The following is a 16,066-nucleotide window of genomic DNA, read 5'->3' on the forward strand; positions in this document are numbered from 1 at the left end:
AGAAGAGGGGTTAGCAGTTAGGACTTTTTTTCTGAGTGGTCAGGAAAAAAACAGTCTAAATAATAATTTATTAACTGTATAATTTCCTTTAGTGACTATTAAAGTACCCCTGTGTCATTATTTTGGTATTATTTATTTTCCTGACCGCTTCTGAATCTGTCCTTCGCCATTTGATATGTGTTACTTTTCTCAGCGCTGCTCAGGATAGACCAATCACAGTCGTTTGTGTTTATGGTCAGACTTATTTTGTAAACATTGCCGCGGCGTACTTTCATTATTAGCTCATGTTTCAAATTCTTTAGATTAATCGAATTAACAGTTCATAGGTTTTAGTATACAAATGTATCTTTACTGACAAAGTATATCCTGAGATTTAAAAGCGTCTCAAATGTTGATTGGGCTTTTGAGCCGTCAACGCCCCCTGGAGTAAGACTAGTTTATCAGTTTAACTAGTAGCGTTGGAGTGTGTTGATTTGACACACACCCTGTCACTCCAGCTGTCTAGCTCACTTTTTTTGGACGGACAATAACTTTGTCAACTAAATGATAAACCTGCTTATTTGACGCAGGTAAGTTGCTGTAAATCTTTTTCACGAGTTTTGCTTTGTGTATCGAGCGGTGACATTCAGAGCTTTCTGACGAAATCTGGTCCGACGAATTATTATTATGTAGGCCTGTGCATATTGGATATATTGAACTTGTTTGTTGTACAGTTTTACTGTCATTTTTTAAAATAGTTTACGAGTATGAAGTTAATTTGAAAAGTTTAGAAAAGAAAAGATTTATGTATCCAATATGTTTACAAATTACATTGTTCTACATAAAGTTAAACTTAAAAAAGTTCAGAAGTGCTGAATAAGTATTTATTTATTTATTTTATACAATGAATCAAAAGTGCACTGCAGTACATGTAAAATCAGCAAAAACTGATTTTTTTAAATAATAGGCTATATAAAGATATGGTGCAAAAAAGAAAATATGCTTTACATCACTGCTGCAAATCATCAAGAATATGCATTTTGAAATGTCAAATGTCAACATAATTTATCCATTTATTGCCGAACACTTGTGATGATGCATTACTGACCCAGTGATGTCATTTGTGCTGGCAATGTCATGTGTTTGTTTTGACAGGAAACACACACTTCTCACAAAGGTCAGCATGTGTGTGTGTGTGTGTGTGACGCACAGCAGATTCACATGAACTTGACCTGAAGAAGTCATCAATTCAATTAAATCTTTTACTTTAGTGCTTTTCACAATACATATTGTTTCAAAGCACCTTTATAGAAAATGCTTGTTTCAATGAAGTATTCAGTTATCATCCAGAGATGAGTGTGTCAAAGACAGTAATGTGATATACAGCAGTAATGTTAACTTTATACTGCAGTTACAACTTGTGCTCTTGTAATTACAGAATAAGGATAATATTACAATGTTAATGATTATGTTGCCATCATCTGAAATCGGCCCAATGTCTGCATCATCTGAAAACATTGCAAAAGATTTGGAGTCTGTTTTGACTCGGCAAACACTACAACTACAATAAGGGTCTCATTACTTAACATTAATTAATGCATTAACTAACAATGAGTTATTTGAAGTGATAAACAGTATTTATCAGTATTTATTATCTAGCTATAACATAAACGTTTGTAAATATATAATGTGTGTGTGTGTGTGTGTATATTTACACACATTATGTATTTACAAACTTTTATGTTAGATCAAATTAAATAGATTTATCGCGATTAATAGCATCTCACATACATGTTTGTATATAATGTTTGTAATTATACAAATATATTTTGTAATATATGTTTGATATACAGTATACACACATATATATTTACTAACTTTTATTTGAGATGCGATTAATCGCGAATAATTGTTTGTTGAGTCTAACATAAGTTTATAAATATATAGTGTGTGTATATAGATATATACACTGTGTACAGTACAAACACACACATATATATTTATTTACACACCTTTATTTTAGACGCAATTAATTGCGACTAATCGCGATTAATCGATTTGACAGCACTAAATGAAACATTATTTATTTTTATTTTTTAACAGTCAGACATACATAGAAACAAACCAACATAGTGCAGTAGTGAGCAAACTTGTAAATCCATGATTCCAGCAGTGGCAAGAGTGATTTAAGTGTTTGATCTAAGTGTGTATGTGATGAATGAAACCTTATTTCAAAGTGTTCCCCTTTATTTTGATCTCAGGAGTCATATCTGAAGTGTGCTGAGGAACAGAATGTCCGTCTCGTTGTCCCGTCTGCTCCGACGCAGCCTCCCCGCGGTGGGCCGGAGCGCGAACACACGTCCAGCCAGGTGTGTGTGCGAGCCGACCGTTCCCGGAGTCCGGTTGAACAGCACACGCTTGGACATGGACGGGAGCGGGCGTCCAGCCACGTGGGATTCCTTTGGGATTTGGGATAACCGGATAGAGGAGCCCATCCAGTTGCCGCCCAGCATCCGCTACGGGACCCCCATCCCACACGTCAGCCTCTCCAACGTGGGCTGCGCCTCCCACATCGGCCGCCGGCGGGAAAACGAGGACCGTTTCCAAGCTCGCAAGCTCGCGCATAACATACTGTACTTCGCTGTGTTTGACGGGCACGGAGGACCACACGCCGCCGATTTCTGTCACAAACACATGGAGCAACACATCAGGTACACCATACGGTGACCTTCAGTTACATTAACCCTGTATTATCTTAAAGTTCTTGTTCAGAACATGTTCCAGGTAAAATTAACCCTAGCCTTTGAAACAGTTTTCACTCAAGTGAATTTGACAAATAATTACAAAGAAATGGAGAAACACATTGAATTAAACATGAAATTTTGAAGTAAAAAGAATGATTTAGTATTTTCTTGTAAAAAGTACTTGTTTTATTTAACTTTCGACTTTTTCACTATCTAGTTTGATTCAATACAATTCACCAGTCAAAAAAAAAATCTGGTAAAATATTTAAAATACTATTAAAATAAATCACATTTTGTATTAAAAAAAAAATTGTAGTATTTTAAATATTTTACCAGATTTTTTACTGGTGAATTGTATTGAATTAAACTAGATAGTGAAAATGTCGAAAGTTGTAAATAAAAAAAAAAAAATACAAAATGTGATTTATTTTAGTAGTATTTAAAATATTTTACCAGGTTTTTTTTTACTGGTGAATTGTATTGAATCAAAGTTCAAACTAGATAGTGAAAATGTCGAAAGTTGTAAATAAAAAAAACACAATGCAAAATGTGATTTATTTTAGTAGGATTTTAAATATTTTACCAGATTTTTTTTTAGTGGTGAATTGTAATGAATCAAACTAGATAGTGAAAATGTCGAAAGTTGTAAATAAAACAAGTACTTTTTACAAGAAAATACTAAATCATTCTTTCTACTTCAAAATTTCACGTTTAATTCAATGTGTTTCTCCATTTCTTTGTAATTATTTGTAAAATTCACTTGCAATTTGTGAGTGAAAACTGTCAAAGCCTACTTTTCTCAGTCTAGGGTATATTTAGTACTGTGTATTTAGTACTCAGTATATTTAGTACTGTATTTAACAACAATTATGTTGTTAAATACAGTTCTAATATAATTTATAAACAGGATAATTTAAATAAACATATTTTGTTTATGTTTGTTTGTATGCCTTCAATGCATCATATATATATATATATATATATATATATATATTACTGGCAGTTTTAGTTTCTTTCTAAAGCTACTTAAGGTATATTTGATGCTTTTCTCATTTAACACAATAATTACTTTAAATGACAAATTTAATGTGCATTTAATTCGAGTAATTAATCTCTATACATCATGTAATTACTTAGATTAAAATTTTAAATCGCATAATTTAATCATGTTCATGATCTTAAATGAGAAACAAAATCAGTATTTCCATCAACTCAAGAATGTGTTCTGGGTCAATGTAATATAACGCATCATTGTGAATAAAATAGTGTAGATGAAGTTTGTGTGTTTTGTAGGGATTGTTTGGAGGTGGAAACAGATTTGCAGGCGGTGTTGTCGAAAGCGTTCCTGCAGGTGGACGGGGCTTTGGCTGCCGAGCTGCGGATATATGGCAACGGTATGAAAAATTATCATATACATTTATGCTTTTGCCACATGCATTGCATTTCATGGCACACATATTTATCAGTTCATGCATTCCCTGGATGACCTTGAGGATTTCATACATACACTAAACAGCCGCTTTAACCCTTGTGCATCAGTTAAAAAAAGTTACTCATAGGTAAAAAGAGGACAAAAATGTCATAAAAATGTGACGCTTTGGAGCACAGACTTAAGTTTGGTATCATTTTAAAGAAGACCCTTTGCAGATTATTGCTGAAGTAAAAAAAAATAATAATAAGTAAATCCAAAAAAAAGTTATCTAGGTATAAGTTTATGAATTTTTTTTATAAAAAAATATTTTATATAAAATATATATTTTATAAATCAGGTTGAACTCAAAACTGCAATAAAATCAAAGCCATAAATCTAAATAGGTTGTGTTCCAAATTTGAGGATGATATCTCAAAAAATGAGCTTTGGGTAACAGTTTGTTTGGGCGTAGTAACATATTTTCCCCATTGGGTGCCAGCAAAACAGGAATAAAGCCATATTTGTTTTATAGGCCAAACTTTAAAAAAATGACACCATCTGATAAAAAATAGTAAAAAATAAAATTTTGAAGCCTTGCCATCAGAATGAAAGCCTCTTAACAAAGATTGCATAATTTTATAGTTAACTGAACCGGGGATTAAAAATGGCAGTTTTCAATGGGGACATTTTTGTCCAAAAGGGGCTGAGAGGGAGTATATTTTTTGTACCTAATGCAAAAAATATTTTTTTTAAGAAAATGACGGTGAAATAGTAAAATTCCAATAAAAATACACACCTGTGGCAAGTTTTTTGCAGTTAGCTTTAACACAGGCAAAGTGATCAAAAAAACAAAACTGAAAAGGACAAAAATGTCCATAAGGATGCACAAGTCATAAGTGTCATGAATATCATTGACTTTTCCCGTGTTTAAAGGGATATTTCATCTCTGGGAAGATTCATATGTGTTTAAAATGGGTCATTTATGTGAAATTATTTTTGATTTTGGAGCTTTCTAGAGTGTAGACGGTTCATGCAATCAGAATCAGTGTTACTCCACAACTCGGCTGTATATTACATCTTGTGAAAAGGGGCATAACGTGTCTAACGAGTGTGTGTGTGTTTGTCTCGTCAGCCTCGCTCATGATGGTGGGCACGACTGCGACAGTGGCGCTGCTGAGAGACGGGATCGAGCTGGTCGTCGGCAGTGTCGGGGACAGCCGAGCTCTTCTGTGCAGGAAGGGCAAAGCTCGCAAACTCACAGACGATCACACACCAGAGAGGAAAGATGAGAAACACAGGTACACTCACACACACACACACACTCATCGGCGCTCCAGGAATAACATGTTCTGCATGTGTAGTGATATCAGATTTCTCTGCGTATTTAACAGGCCTGTGTGCTATTAATAAAAGCCTGCGACTCAAATGACGTCTTACGGCTGTGAGAGTGACGAGTCGCACGTGCGATGTTACACAAACGTCCGTTTGGTTATGTGGATTTTATTTGCAGAACAATTTCCGAATGTCGCTTGGATAAAATTTCTGTTTTAGGTTACTCTCTGGACATGGCATGCTAATAACATGCTTTTTATATATAATAGTTTTCTTTAATATTTAGAATTTTCTTTTAATTTTAATTTAAGTCTTTTTATTTTAATTTCAGGGTTTTTTTTGTAATGTTTTCGTAATTTTTATTCGTTGTTTTTTTTACCATTTAGGTTTCATTTATTTTTATTTCACTTCTAGTTCACGTTAGTAATTTTAGTGCTTCAACATATTTCAGCTTGTTTCTAGTTTTTGTCATTATTAACATTTTGAATTTTTTTTATTCATGTTTTATTTAAATCGTAGGTAAAGGTATAGTCATTTTGTCAGTTTTTTTTTAAATATGCCTATATAGTTATTAACTTTTATTTCAGTTGTAGTTGTAATTTTAATGCAAGATATCAGATATCAGAAGATTTCAGGTCTCCCTTGCAAAAGAGATTTTTAATCTCAATGGGTTTTTACCTGGTTAAATAAAGGATAAATAATAATGAAAAAATAAACTAAATGAAATTGAGAAATGTTGAAATAAAATACAAATTTTGTTTAATATTCTATTTTATTTCATTAACATTTCATTTCACTTGTTGCCATGGCAGTTTCCGTTTAGTTTAAGTGTCATCTAACATTTAAATGTTATTTTATTAAAACTTTATTTCAATTAACAAAAATGATTTTGAGGCTGGAGTAATGCTGATAATTCAGCTTTGATCACAGGAATAAATTACATTTACAAATATATTTTTAAAATATTTCACATTATAACAAATTTTACAGTATTTTTTATCAAATACACGTGAAACTCTAAAAAAATTAATTAATTTATTTTAGTAATTAAACTTAAAAAGTGAAACTAATATATTATATAGACTCATTACATACAAAGTGAGATATTTCAAGCCTTTATTTGTTATAATTGTGATGATTATGGATTACAGATATGAAAACCTTTTCACAATAGTCTAATGTTGAATTTGGGGTTTTCATATCTGTAAGACATCAAAATTATAACAAATAAAGGCTTGAAATATCTCACTTTGCATGTAATGAGTCTATATAATATATTAGTTTCACTTTTTAAGTTGAATTACTGAAATAAATGAACTTTTGCACCATATTCTAATTTTTTGAGTTTGAGAAAAGAAACACCAAACTTTTGAAGAGTAGTGTACATTGATATTATCATCCCTGTATCATGGTACCACCAAAGCATGTACCTAATGTGTGTTTGTGTGTGTGTGTGTGTAGAATCCGTCACAGTGGCGGGTTCGTGGCGTGGAACAGCGTCGGGCAGGCGAACGTGAACGGCCGCTTGGCGATGACCCGCAGCATCGGAGACTTCGACCTGAAGCAGAGCGGCGTGATCGCAGAACCGGAGACCACTCGAACCCTAGTATGCACTTATGTCACAATATGTTAAAGTCAATTGGACCCTTTTAAAAGAAAAGTGACTTTATAATTGTGCATTTCAACCTGTATTTTACAACTTTTTTTGTTTGTAGGAAAAATGGCAAAACATAAATCGTCAAATTAAAACTAAATTTTAGTTGTGCAAAGCTTGTTGTGCAAATGTGCGCTGATTGTTACTGGCGTCTGTAGTTGCAGCACGCGCACGACTCTTTCCTGGTTCTCACCACCGACGGAATCAACTTCATCATGACCAACCAGGAGATCTGTGACGTCATCAACCAGTGCCACGACCCCACCGAGGCGGCAAACGTCATTGCTGAGCAGGTGCAGAGTGAGCCACGAATCAGGGCTGTGCAACAATTAATGCATCCGGAATAAAATATATGTGTATAAGGAGCCTAATTTTGCTTTTGTTCAGTGACAAAAATGTGTTGCATTTCAGCATTTTAATATTTATGTTTTGATTGTAACTTTCTTTTTTTTTGTACTAATTAGATAAATATTCTCTATATTAACCTTGAAATATGTTGTGTAAAAATTATACACTGGCCCTTTAAGAAGGCAGTTGTGCGTCCTTTATAGGAAAGTCGCACAGTTTTCTTTACCGCATCCGTGATATTTAGGATTTAAGATTATATTTTGTTTCTTTCTTTGTTTGCTTTCTTTGTTTTTTGTTTTAATTGGACACGGAGCGAGTTGACTGGAATTCTTGCGATGCGCACTCAATTACTTTGTATATATAAATACACACACATGCATGCATGTATATTTAAGAAATATTTGCTGGTAAACTGGTATGGTGTAAAATGTAGATATTTATATATAATTTATATTATATATAAATATTTTATTTATAAATAACGTATTTTTCTTAGATATATACATGCATGTTTGTGTATTTTATTTATACAAAGTAATTATACACAGTACACACATGAAACACAAGTTATTTTGGACGCGATTTACCGTTGCACAGCACTAGAGGAAATATAGTAGTGGCACATAATTTAGTAATTGATTTGCACGATGATTCTTCTTCTTAAAGTGTGTTTGTGTTGTCCAGGCGCTGCAGTACGGCTCGGAGGACAACAGCACACTTATTGTCGTCCCGTTCGGAGCTTGGGGAAAGCATCAGAACGACGAATACACGTACAACATGAGCCGAAACTTCGCCTCCATCGGCCGCTGGTCTTAACGGCGGTCAAAAGGTCATCTCAGCACGAGAGAAGCGTTCCCAATACACAACCACACCAGAGCAAACACAAGTCCAGACCCATCAAGTGCAATCTAAAGGGAATGAAACTGGGAGAAAACTTCTGCTCGGATGATGTTTTGACATCAGCTTTATATCCAAAAAGCGTGGAAGCTTGTTTCCACCACCAAGTATAAAAAGATATTAGTTTATATCTCACAATTTAAACTTTTTTTTTCCTCACTATTACAAGTTTATATCTTATTTTTTTGCAATTATCAGTTTATATCGCAGAAATATTTTATCACAATTAGGATTTTGTATCTCACAATTCTAAAAAAATTATTCAAAATTGCATGAAAAATTGTGAGAAAAAGTTTGAATTGTGAGATATAAACTCATAATTGTGAGGAAAAAAGTTTGAATTGTGAGATATAAACTTGTAATTGCGAGGAAAAAAGCTTGAATTGTGAGATATAAACTCGTAATTGTGAGAAAAAAGTTTGAATTGTGAGATATAAACTCATAATTGTGAGGAAAAAAGTTTGAATTGTGAGATATAAACTTGTAATTGCGAGGAAAAAAGCTTGAATTGTGAGATATAAACTCGTAATTGTGAGAAAAAAGTTTGAATTGTGAGATATAAACTCGTAATTGTGAGAAAAAAGTTTGAACTGTGAGATATAAACTCGTAATAGCTTGTTTCACGTGACGTCACGCAACTGCGTTGCCATGGCGCGAAGCGCAAATGGAGGGCAGGAAGTGATTTCTATATTTAGGAAGCACTTTAACACACTCAAAATGCCTATGTTTTGCGTCGTTTATGGTTGCTCAAATCGATCAAACCACGAGGAGTTTTTATCGTGTGACAAAAGTTGTTGTTCATAAGGGAGGAAAGTACAAGAAATTGACAGAAAAACACCGGGAAAATGCCTTATAAACCTACGTCTGAGGTCGGGAGGAGCCGAATGGGAAAATGCCTGTGTGTGTGTGCGCGCAGTGATCACTTCGTCAACTGTGAGTTAATATTTATGTGGCTTATAATTACATTATTCAGGTGTTTAAATACACTTATGTGGCTGTTTGTGTAACATAGCAGTTTCCGAACTTTGTAAAGTCAAAGTAGTATGTCTGTAAGACGAGTTAGTTGCTGATATTTACAGCCTCGATGGCAGGCAAATCTCTCAATTCAGTTGAAAATTGGTCCTCTTCATAACGTAAGGATCACGTCCAACATATGTTTAGATTTTCTGTTTATATATTTCTCTTGTAATAGCGTCTAAAGTAGTACAGTACAGATTTTCATCCATCTCGTCCATTGCCTCTTACTCCTTGCCCTCCATCTGTGTTCCGCGCGTCAATACAATCACGTGACTGCAAACCACCTATTGCGAGGAAAAAAGCTTGTAATTGTGGACAGGTGACGTTACCTGTTTACTGATTTCAGTCTTTTGGTTAAATAATGCCTGAAATTATCATGTCATGATCACACCCTCTTCCTAGCAACCACCAAGATCACCCTAGCAACCACCCAGAACACCCTAGCAACGTCCTAGCAACCACCCAGAACACTTTAGCAACACCCCCTTTAATAAAAATAAATGATATATGATAATACTAATGGTAACACAATAAGGTAATATTTGTTAACATAAGTTAATGCTTTAACTAACAGTATTTATTTTTCAGTAAGGTGCAATGTGTAACAAAGTTGAGTATCTATTAACAGAAATGCAATATGACATCCATAACTATGTTTTCAGTGGTGTATAAAGAACTTACTTAATTAACCGTAATGTTTTTATTACCTTAGAATGAGACATTAATAGCTCCATAACCGCGGGAATCCCCTTCTATGAAGGTCGCCATGTTGTGACGTCATATTCCTACCGTAGCCGAACGCGAACAAACAGCGCTACAGAACGCGTTTCATCACTACCTTGAAAGAGAAGTAGCGGAAAGCTGGAAGCTAGCCTTACACTCCGTGAGTAGTGACTTTTCCCTTGTGAGTGGTGTAAAATATAGTTGGGATTGTTTTATGTAACTTAGTTCTCCCTCGCTGTGTTATGGGTTTGTTATGTTGGGGATAGATGTGCTGTTACGTTCGTGAGACAGCTGATGATTAGTATTCATGTCATTGACCGTAAAACAGTACGTTACAGGAATCACTAACCCGTCGATAGAGACTTTTAGATCACTAAAGTCGATCACGAAGAGTTTTCAAAATCAGAGAAAAAAGCCTATTGTGTGTAGTAAATAGTGTCTATGGGATGCGGAGATGACATGATTGTAACAGCGCGCGCACTTCCGACCTTTGGACTCATGCAGACGCGTCCCAGCTCAGCCACAGTAACAGCTCATATTAGCCAGCTAAACTATTACTACCCTGTTAGAAAAAATATATAGCTGCTCCCTCGCTGTATTATGGGTTTGCTACAGTATGTGTGGAGAAATGTGCTGCTGGTTACGTTTGTGAGACAATCAGCTGATTATTACTATTATTATATTAAATTATATATTAAAACCCTTGATCCTCACCTGACTGGCTTTGTAAACAGTATCCATGATGTGGTTTATAATGGACTGTGGTACAGAAACAGTGACAATGTTACACACTCTTGGCTTACTCTGGCTATTCTCTGCTGTCTCAGCCGACGAGATGTTTGTCCCGTTTTAGCAACCGTAGCTTCTTCGAAAGGGAGGGGTGAGCAGTGGGCGGAGCCATTAGTGCAAACTCGCAACCGAACCACTAGATGTCGCTAAAAATCACACATTGCTCCTTTAACTAATGTTAAATAATCGAACCTTATTATGTTAAAATGTTAGTATAATATTAATAAATAATATAATATTAAGTTGAATTGAATTTTTCTTATATTTGTGGTTATAGTGAACAACTGAGTGTGATTAGTGTTTATGGTGTGTTGTTGAGAGAAGAATAACTCCAGGTTTCTTTAATAACTGTATGTGAAAACAACTCAAAGGTTTTTATGGTTTTACTGTACATGATCAGCATCTCTGTATATATTTTAGAAATGTGTTTAAGAACCGCATGACCGTCTTGTTAACCTCATTCTGCGGTTCTCTACTTTTATAAATGTGTTATGGTAAGAAATGTTCATATTTATTTTCATGGCTAAATATGTGCTCATGATCGCATCATTAATATCATAAAGTCACTCGTGTTAGGGTTTAGGGTTAGGGTTAGGGTTGTTTTTTGTCTGATAAATGCTGGATATATGGATGATGGATTTATTCTCAGTGGTGGGAAAATCATAATGACACCTGCATGTACATTTAGTTTTGTTTATCCTTGCGTTTATGAATCTATTTTTAGAAAAATTCTCTTTCAGTGAAGTATTAATATCTCTGCTCTGTTGAGTGATATTGCATAATGTGAAATACAAGTGTGTGATATAAAGACTGTTATGAATATGACAGAGCCACTTCCTCTTGAAAAAGAGTGAAACTAAAGTTCAAAGCTGGTTGGGATTTAGTGTAATGCATGTACATTTCTATTTACTTCTTTACAATCAGTGCTGGACTCGTTGGTTTTAATTATGTTGCATAATGCCAAATGCATAAATGTATTTTGATTTCTGGATTTTGATTACTACACTGTAAACAACATAAAAAGGTTGCTGCCATGATTGAGTAGTCAACTTGGATGTTCAAGTATTTCAATTTAAATTACATTAAACTGATTTAAACTAATGAGTTGAATCTAAAAGAAACTTATTTTGATGAGTTAATGCAACGTAAAAACTTTACATTGATCATATCACTTTTACAGTGTAAGACAATAATTTATTTTCTTTACAATAACATGCATTGAGGAATAAGATTGTGTATTTAAAAACAAACAAGTTTCTATTGACGTATAAAACGTAAAAATACATTTAAAAAAAGTCTTTGAGTAGACTATCAGAGACAGAGAAACACTGGTTGTAAGGTGAAGCCTGCAGTGGTTGCCCTTTAACTTTAGAGGGTACGGTGAACTAGCTAGTGAACCAGTTTAACTTACAGCTTGAGCTATAGCTGGTAAACACATCCCACATGACCTATGTGTATAGTATGTGAACTATGAATAGCCTACTAGAGACCAGCATGAGGAAACCTGCTGGTTTACTGAGAAACACAGTGTTTGTGTGTATTCATTGTTTTCTTTGCTTAAATCTGAATTCAATGGCCATAAACTCAAGAGATTAGATGTATTCATTATTTGGGCTGCGTTAGTAAAAGTGGAGTGTGTTGAAGTGGGCTAGTTAAATATGTTCACTTCTGTCCTCTGCTGGTGGATGAACATATAGTTCAGAATCATCAGATGCTGGTTAATCTTTACATTTGTGCATATTTGATTACAACTGTAGGCTATTAACTCTTTCCCCACCAGCTTTTTTAAAAACAGTTGCCAGTCAGTGCCAGAATTTTGATTATTTTTTTACAAAATGGCCCCCTGTTTCGCTGTACGAATAACTGTTTTATTCTAGCTTCATGCGTTTTTATCAACACTTGAATGTGGGTAAGGTTAATTAAAAAAACAAAATTTTGAACTAAAAAGCTGAGAAAATCACGTTTCCCTTTCGTAGTCACTTCGAGTTACGTCAGAAGTGACGGAGATTGGGGGTTTCGCATAGAAAGCCAATCCTCTTCGAGTATTTAATAGCGAGCCAATGGCATGCAATGCCTTGGGGCTGCGGAAATTTGCATAGCGCACTCCGCCCTACTCCGTGAGTATAAAAGGAGGAAGTGAACGCAACCGCAGTATGTTTTCGCTTCGGAGCCAAGAGAACTCTTCACTCCTGAAAGCCATTCTCACTGATTCAAGACTCTTCGAGACGAGCGTCCTCTTCAGTGTTGGTGTGATGGCGGTACCCAGCAAGACTCTGCATTGCCTGCGATCTGTGCAGTGGTCTGCCAGACTTTGCGCTTCTCCCTGGTCGCCTCAGCGCTGAAAGAGTGAATTTCCTCCTCTCTAAGTGAAAGAGCTGCACGTGGCACGTCTTTTTAAAGACGACTCGCCCGTGTTCTTCTGGGTGCGGTCGTTTCATGTCATTTTCTGATGGTCGCGATCGCTGCTCTGTGTGTGCCTGGGCTTCAGCATGCAGTAGCAGCGTTCGCGGATCTAAAGGGGAACATGAGCATCTCTACACTGTGATCGAGACTCAATGATCTGATAGTGAGAGTCCCCGTGTCCGTTACTCGTTCTGCTTCTAAAAATAGAAGCTCTTCGACTCGCGGATAGGGTGATATGACGGTGAATGTGTGACACTCCCCCCGACGTTAGTTAAAGCCTCGGGTCACACCCACCGCTCCAGTGTTAGAGCCAGTGAGCGCTGTATCGCTTCAGACGTCTGCCTCTCTGAGGTACCATCTGTTTCGTTCAGCGCTCCAGAGAATGATGCGATGACGATCGCAGCATCACAAGGCGGGCTTGACTCCTCGGGAAGTGAGGATGCGGTCGCGTTGCCTCCCTCGGAAGCGTCGGCGTCACGTGTCTGATCCCGCGATGATGGCCATGCTATCTCGGGCCTCCGTGAGCATCGGGTGGGGGTGGAACTCCGCCCTATCCCGATCTCTCGCGGATGGATAATTGGTTTTTGGGTAACGCTGCCGCCTCACGGCCACGGCCAACCCCAATTTCCTTTTTCCCCGAGTTGCATGCGGAACTGACACGCACGTAAAAAAAAAAAAAAAAAAATGAGAGCGTGCTTCAGTTCCCCGCCCTTCCTCCCCTCGGCGATGCGGCTGTCTGTGGGTACGCTGGGGCTCCCCCGGTGGAACGCTCTGTTGCGATGCAGCTGCGTCCGCAGGGCGCGTCCACCCGCGGTTGCTCTCAGATGCCCCTCCAAAGCCTATGGGTTCTCGTCGTCTATGGCGGCGCGATTCTGTAGAGCGGCGGGACAGGCAGCCTCCGCCCTGCATATGATGAGCACCTACAAAGCTAGCTGCTCAGGAATGTGCATGAGGAGAGGACGGACCAAGCGAGCTGCGAGCCTGCCGCCTACCTTGCCCTTAAACGGGTCACGGAAGCGGTCGCTCGCTCCCTTGGTCAGGTGATGCCCACCGCTGTGGTCCAGGAGCATCATCCAAATGTTCGGCGGTGCGGTCCAGGACTTTGCCCAGCACTTCTCGACCGCCTAGGAGCAGACGAAGGCGGTTTCTCTGCCCCGACGGCCAGCTGCTGCCTCCAACCAGCCGTCGGCTCAGACGCCTCCGCCCGCTCGCCGCCGAGGACGCCCCCCTGCGGCTCCCTTCCCTCCCACGCGGCCCCAGCAGCAGCCTTCAGCCGGTTCGCGTCGCGGAGGAGGCCACAGATAAGCGTCCCCCCCCCCCTCAGGCCGTGTGCCCCGCTAAACGGCAGGCGAAGCGATGTTCCTGAGGCAGGCCGCTCGGTGATAGTGTCATGGTTTTTCTCAGGAGGTGGTAGCAGGGCCCCTCCTTTCCCCGGTGGAGGGCCGGTGGAGAATCTTTTGTTCTAGCTAGCTCCTTGAGCTGGTTGAGGAAAAGCTGCCACTGTCATTGAGCACACAGACTGGAATGAGCGTGCACGATGTCCAGTGCGTCGCCCCGTTCATTCCTCTCTGTCTCTGAGGGTGCGGATGGGAGCGTGTGCCGTCCCCCGACTACACCACTCCCCTCCCCCTCTATCGCCAGACCCCCGGCAGAACAGACCCCCGTGGAACGCTCTGCCTTCCCTGGTCTCTTCTGTCGGGGAACGGGGATCGACTGTGCATCCGCACAGGGTAACTCCTGTGCGCATGCCGGTCTCCCTGTACCGCTGCCCCTCCGGGGGGACATCTGTGGTTCGCATGACTCCGCCGGTTCAGTTCCTGGGAGCCCGGCTAGAGCTCCCCGACCTGTCCCGCTGCGTCATCAGAACGATCAGATTCGGCTACGCGACACAGTTCGCGAGGTCTCCTCCCCGCTTTAGGGGAGTTTGCGCCACGGTGGTCGGTGGCTATGCCCCGGTCACGAGAGCGGAGATTGCACCCTGCTGGCGAAGGGTGCAATCGAGACGGTCCCTCCAGCCGAGGTGAGGTCCGGGTCTACAGCCTATACTTCACTGTCCCCAGAAGACCGGTGGGTTACGGCCAATCCTGGATCTGCGTATTTTGAGCCGTACTCTCCTTCGACTACCGTTCAAAATGCTCACAGCCAAACGCATTTTCGAATGCCTTCGGCCTCAGGATTGGGTTGCAGCAATCGACCTGAAGGACGCGTACTTTCATGTCTCCATATTGCCTCGACACAGACCGCTCACGGTTTGCCTCGAGGCCAGGCATCAGTACACGGTTTTCCCTTTCGGGTTAGCTCTGTCACCTCGCGTCTTCACGAAGATCGTCGAGGCAGCCCTTGTTCCCCTTCGCGAACACGGGGTTCGCACCCTGATTTATCTCGACGACTGGCTGATACTGGCACACTCTCGAGAACAGGTTTGCGAACACAGAGACCTGGTGCTCCGGCACCTAGCCCGTCTGGGCCTTCGGGTCAACCGGGGAAAGAGCAAACTTTGCCCCGTGCAGAGGATCTCTTTTCTCGGCATGGAGATAGACTCGGTCGCCATGTCCGCGCAGCTCACGAACGAGCGCGCGCACTCACTGCTGAATTGTCTTCTACAGTTCGAGGGCAAGAGTGCGGTTCCACTGAAGCTATTTCAGAGGCTCCTGGGGCATATGGCATCCGCGGCCACGCCGCTCGGTTTGCTTCATATGAGACCGCTTCAGCTGTGGCTTCGCGATTGAGTCCCGAGGTGGGTATGGCATCGCGGTTCGCTCCGAGTTC

General features: G+C 39.2%; 1 protein-coding gene across 1 annotated transcript; it reads left to right on the forward strand.

Annotated features, from left to right (window-relative positions):
• Positions 1–422: 422 nt before the first annotated feature.
• On the forward strand, positions 423–8,971 carry ppm1ka (protein phosphatase, Mg2+/Mn2+ dependent 1Ka). The gene is made up of 7 exons (XM_039660876.2): positions 423–569; positions 2,241–2,690; positions 4,017–4,117; positions 5,267–5,432; positions 6,928–7,072; positions 7,279–7,413; positions 8,153–8,971. The coding sequence occupies exons 2-7, from the start codon at positions 2,272–2,274 to the stop codon at positions 8,282–8,284; spliced, it is 1,098 nt and encodes a 365-aa protein (XP_039516810.2). The 5' UTR covers positions 423–569; positions 2,241–2,271; the 3' UTR covers positions 8,285–8,971.
• The last annotated feature ends 7,095 nt before the right edge of the window (positions 8,972–16,066 follow it).

The sequence above is a fragment of the Pimephales promelas genome, chromosome 20 (assembly GCF_988280905.1).
Source record: "Pimephales promelas chromosome 20, fPimPro1.hap1.1, whole genome shotgun sequence".
Classification (NCBI taxonomy): Eukaryota; Metazoa; Chordata; class Actinopteri; order Cypriniformes; family Leuciscidae; genus Pimephales; species Pimephales promelas.

What these genes read in the sequence shown, in the direction of transcription:
- ppm1ka (XM_039660876.2), top strand. Translation starts at nt 2,272, where the DNA reads ATGTCCGTCTCGTTGTCCCGTCTGCTCCGACGCAGCCTCCCCGCGGTG. An exon ending in AGGAAAGATGAGAAACACAG is followed by an intron (nt 5,433 to 6,927) that starts GTACACTCACAC and finishes GTGTGTGTGTAG; the next exon opens with AATCCGTCACAGTGGCGGGT. An exon ending in CGGAGACCACTCGAACCCTA is followed by an intron (nt 7,073 to 7,278) that starts GTATGCACTTAT and finishes TGGCGTCTGTAG; the next exon opens with TTGCAGCACGCGCACGACTC.